The 5142-nt window shown below is 34.3% G+C and overlaps 1 protein-coding gene across 1 annotated transcript; it reads left to right on the forward strand.

Moving 5' to 3' along the window:
- The first annotated feature begins 1268 nt into the window (after positions 1-1268).
- Positions 1269-1777, forward strand: LOC149655944 (uncharacterized). Its single transcript, XM_089845078.1, has 3 exons — positions 1269-1313; positions 1381-1635; positions 1697-1777. Exons 1-3 carry the CDS (start codon positions 1269-1271, stop codon positions 1775-1777), a joined length of 381 nt encoding a protein of 126 aa, XP_089701204.1.
- Positions 1778-5142: the final 3365 nt, after the last annotated feature.

The raw sequence follows: 5142 nt of genomic DNA on the forward strand, positions 1-5142 counted from the left end.
AAGCCATGATACATATCACCCAAGTGTATGTATCGAGTTTAAGCACTCCTCTACTTTACCAACAATAAGACAATCGTGGGGGGTTATTCCCTCAACATACGCATTAGACAAAATTACTACAATACGTTTATTAGTTATATAGTATTCTCCTATCGGATGTTTTAAAGCCAAATAATGGTCTATTTACCATTTTCACCTACGATATTTAGACCAACACGCGTAATTTCCGCGCTGAAAAACGTCGACGGGGTTATAATAAAAAATATAGGTCAAGCGCTATATAAGCAAATAGCGCCTCGTGATTAGAATTAATGGACGAAGAAATGGCGAACAGTACGGTAATGGAATGCCAAGATCTAAGGTCAAGAAGCGTAATATGGAAACATTACGTTATGGTGAGCGAAGATAAGACTGCACTAGATGGTATAATAACATCAATGAAATATGCGAAATGTCTGCACTGTGATAGGTAAGCATTAAATGTTTTAAAACTTCAAATAATATAATTAGTTCTAGCATCTATCTATTCTTTAAAAAATTAATTTAGCTCGGTTATGTGGAAATTGGAATAGGACTAGGATGTTAATATAGTTTTGATATGAAAAAAACGAGCTATCGTTAATTTGCTTAGAGGGAAGTACGTGTACGATGGAAAATCTAATCAAAGTACCGGAAATACGAAGGCACACCTAATTAATAAACACATTGATAAACGTCCGGGAGATTTCTTCTTAAACACCACGCGCAAGTCGGTACCCTTATATACAACCGTTGAGGTAAGAGTATTGTTACAAAATTGTAGTAGGCTTTTATATTTTGGATACGTCTGCAGGAGTTTTCGGTGGTCGGTGCGAGACAGGAACTTCTTAAATGGATGGTTTTAACCAACCAACCATTTACTATGGTTGAAGAACTGAGTTTTAATGCCTTCACTCGTAAACTAACCCATAATAGCCATTTGCTAAAAGATATCATACCAGCTTCCTCAACATCAGTTAAAAACGATGTAATGCTGTCCTATGTATCAGAAGCGGAGAATGTTCGAACCGTAGTGAAGGTAGTGCGTTGATATCACAATTTGTGACAATGATTATGCTAAGCAAATCTTTCTTTAACACAGAGCGTTCAAGGTCAAATATCGTTCACACACGATTGTTGGACATCGAACAATGGATGGCCTTTTATTGGCGTAACAGCTCACTGGATTGACGAAAATTGGGAACCCAGCGAAATTCTTTTGGGATTAATGCACTTTCCCGGGAAACACGATGGATGCGTTTCTTAAACTTCTTGACGATCGTGGAGTGTCAAAGGTAATGGTTCTGTTAATATTACTAAAAGTAATGTGATTATGTGAGATTGCATTTATTGTGTTTTAAGGTATTAGCGATAAGTATGGATAATGCGGCTAACAATGATACCTTCACCTCTGAGTTCGAGATGAGATCTAAAGACAGGTCGTTTAGGTTTACTGGCAAGAACCGCGTGCGTTGTTTCGCTCATATTCTAAACATACCCGTGCAAGATATGCTGAAAGATCTCAAGGTTAATTCCAAGTATGACGATGAATCAGAGCAGATCCATGAGTATGACAACATCGAAAGTGATTGCAGCATAGGACAATGTGTAGCCAAGGTACCTCAGAGAGGTGAAAAGCATAAACTTATCTTAGTTATTTATAGTTATGTTACGGCAGATAAGAACTGTGGTATCGAAAATTCGCATGTCAACAGGAAGAAGGGAAAAACTGGCGGAGTTCAACAAGATACACAGTTAACCAGATCTTAATCTTACTTTGGACGTTAAAACGCGGTAGAATTTTACATATCATATGCTCAACCGCGCTTATCAACTACGACAGGTAAATATTTTAGATTAGAAAAACTTTATAACTTGTCTATATGATACCGCTAGTATTGATTTCATTACATGTAGTTTACGCCAGGAATAGTTATGTGTCTCAACTAAAACTATAGTTTTAAGTCTTTACAGGCCCTCATGAACTCGGAAAAGGAATTTCAGAACTTCGTACTTTTGGACTCTGACTGGAATCGTATAGAAGAACTGCTAAACATTTTGAAGGTACACGTATTATTAGGAATGCTTCCGTGAAGTGTCCCTATAAGTTATATTCAATTAGGATTTTCATACGGCCAACAGTCACGTATCGGGTACGCGTTATCCCACACTTGCGCTAGTAATGCCCATCTATGGGTGCTTATTGAAAAAACTCATTGTCACCATTAAACAAAGTCAGGGTCTTATGAAGCAAATCTGCGCCGCGGCTCTAAATAAATTAGAAAAGTACCACACCCTCATGGAAACCGAGGTTTATTGGATTAGCATGGGTATGTAACATCCCTCTCTTTATGTTAATGAAAATCATAATAATGTCCATTTAGTACTGAATCCATCGCTTAAGCTAGATGTCTTTAAAGAACGATATAGCAAAGACGTTTGTAAACAAATAAAAACCACCGTTATCAACGTGTTTTCTTCGTTCTACGAAGAATCGAGACCTGATGACGGTAACGAGAGCAACGCAGCTAGAACGTCAGAAGATATTGTCGCAGATGATGACCTCTTAGCCTTTTACCCGAAGCGCTCAAAGAAACAAGCTAAGGGATCCGAAATGAACAAGTATTTAAGCGCTGACCTGGCACTGCCTTTTACAAGCGTTTTGGAATGGTGGAAAGTAAAGACATTTTGCCCTACAGTATTTAGTTCATTATTCCGATTACGTTTTTTGATTGTGTTTATTCTAGAAACACGAAGAGGACTACACACATACATGTCCTACATTGCTTATGAGGACCGAGTTTAAAAAGTCACTTACGGGGACATTTAGAAAACGCAATATCTCCTCCGCTTTTATCGTAAAATTGAAAATATATTTCACTTTTATGACTTGTTTCAAATTGCATCTTAAAATGAATTCCAAATATTTTTAAAGGAAACTTTTACATAATTTTCTTTACATTCTTTATGGGGACCAAAATCTATGACGTATTTCCGGTTAACTTTGTCCCCGTAAGAATAGCAATACACTAATATTTTCTAAGCTTGAGTTATGGGTAACAAAATGTCTCAATTCAAAAGGAAACGGAATTTAATACATTAATACGAAAAGCATAAGGCGTAGTCAAGCAGCTGACATTGTCAAGATCATTTAGAAAACTTAAAAATAATAATTGTATAAATTTAGAAAAATCATAAATAGTAATACGAAACCTCAAAAAACAAACTATTAAAAACTTAAAACTTGGAACAATGATCCACGTACCAAATGTCAAATAAAATTCAATTAAAATGGTATATATTAAAATTTTCATCAAGAACAAAATACATTAAAGAACGTTGGAACAATGGCCTCATAGAGGATGGTAAAATTCAATTTTAGAAACAATTAAAAAATATATAGGCCCTATTAAAAATAAAAATTATTATAATTAGACACAAAATAGGGTAAATTATAAATTTCAAGTAAAAGGTTTTTTTTTGAATAATAATATACACGACAACCTTCGAAGTTAACTTAACTTTTATTCATCCATATGATAGATAATAAAACAACGTTGGAAATGGGGTCCCCACAGCGGATGTAGTAATTCAAATTTAAACACAAAATGTTATTTATTTCAAATTTCAATTTAACAGAAAGACATCAAAAACACGAGGATATTTCTACTTCGTCATACGATATCTAGATAAATCGAATTATTTTCACCAAAAGCAAAAAACATGAAAAACCGTTGGATCAAACGTCCCCGTAAAGGATTTAAAAGTCCAAAATTAGACACAGAATAGTGTAAATTACAAATTTCAAGTAAAAGGTTTTTTGTAATAATAACATATACGACACCCTTCGAAGTTAACTTGACTTTTATTCATCCATATGATAGATAATAAAACAACGTTGGGAATGGGGTCCCCACAGCGGATGTAGTAATTCAAATTGAAACACAAAATGTTATTTATTACAAATTTCAATTTAACAGAAAGACATCAAAAACACGAAGATATTTCTACTTCGTTATACGATATCTAGATAAATTGCATTATTTTCGCCAAAAGCAAAAAACATGAAAGGTCCCCGTAAAGGGTTTAAAAATCCAAAATTAGACACAAAATGGTGTAAATTATAAATTTCAAGTATAAGGTTTTTTTTGATCACGACAACCTTCGAAGTTAACTTTTATTCATCCATATGAAAGATAATAAAACATTGAAGGGAATGGGGTCCCCATAGCGGATGTATTATTTCAAACTTAAACACAAAATGTGATTTACTACAGATTTCAATTTAACAGAAAGACATCAAGAACACGAAGATATTTCTACTTCGTTATTCGATATCTAGTTAAATCGCATTATTTTCACCAAAAGCAAAAAACATGAAAAACCGTTGGCTCAAAGGTCCCCGTAAAGGGTTTAAAAATCCAAAATTAGACACAAAACGGTGTAAATTTTAAATTTCAAGTAAAGGGTTTTTTTAATAATACTATACACGACAACCTTCGAAGTTAACTTAACTTTTATTCATCCATATGAAAGATAATAAAACAACGTTGGGAATGGGGTCCCCACAGCGGATGTAGTAATTCAAATTTAAACACAAAATGTTATTTATTACAAATTTCACTTTAACAGAAAGACATCAAAAACACGAAGATATTTCCACTTCGTTATACGATATCTAGATAAATCGTATTATTTTCGCCAAAAGCAAAAAACATGAAAAACCATTGGCTCAAAGGTCCCCGTAAATGGTTTAAAAATCCAAAATTAGACACAAAATGGTGTAAATTATAAATTTCAAGTAAAAGGGTTTTTTTGAATAGTTTTAGACACGACAACTTCCAAGGAATGGAAACTTTTCCTGATCCCTGCCTTCCTCAGTATAACAAAAACACCTGAAGACCCAAAAGGATTGAAGAATTAAGGATTTTTGGTAACTGCCTTCCTGTAAACTGTGGTTGCTACATTCCTACTGCCTTGTTAGCGCTACATTTTCTTACTGGAAGTTGTTATCCAAACCAAACCCTGACCTAACGACTCCATTCCATTCTTTTAACTTCTTTGGTTGGAAACTACATACTACACATCGTGGGAAATATTTCAGAACACAGTGATGCCGTTTTC

Source organism: Phalangium opilio, unplaced genomic scaffold (genome assembly GCF_054372755.1).
Source record: "Phalangium opilio isolate 3A_F unplaced genomic scaffold, DU_Popi_V2 ptg000078l_1, whole genome shotgun sequence".
In the NCBI taxonomy this organism is placed as follows: domain Eukaryota; kingdom Metazoa; phylum Arthropoda; class Arachnida; order Opiliones; family Phalangiidae; genus Phalangium; species Phalangium opilio.

Bases quoted from the DNA above. Each gene is read 5' to 3' on its own strand.
- LOC149655944 (XM_089845078.1), top strand. From the start codon at position 1,269: ATGGATGCGTTTCTTAAACTTCTTGACGATCGTGGAGTGTCAAAG. The intron at 1,314-1,380 runs GTAATGGTTCTG...TTGTGTTTTAAG, and splicing joins ACGATCGTGGAGTGTCAAAG to GTATTAGCGATAAGTATGGA. The intron at 1,636-1,696 runs GTACCTCAGAGA...ATGTTACGGCAG, and splicing joins TAGGACAATGTGTAGCCAAG to ATAAGAACTGTGGTATCGAA.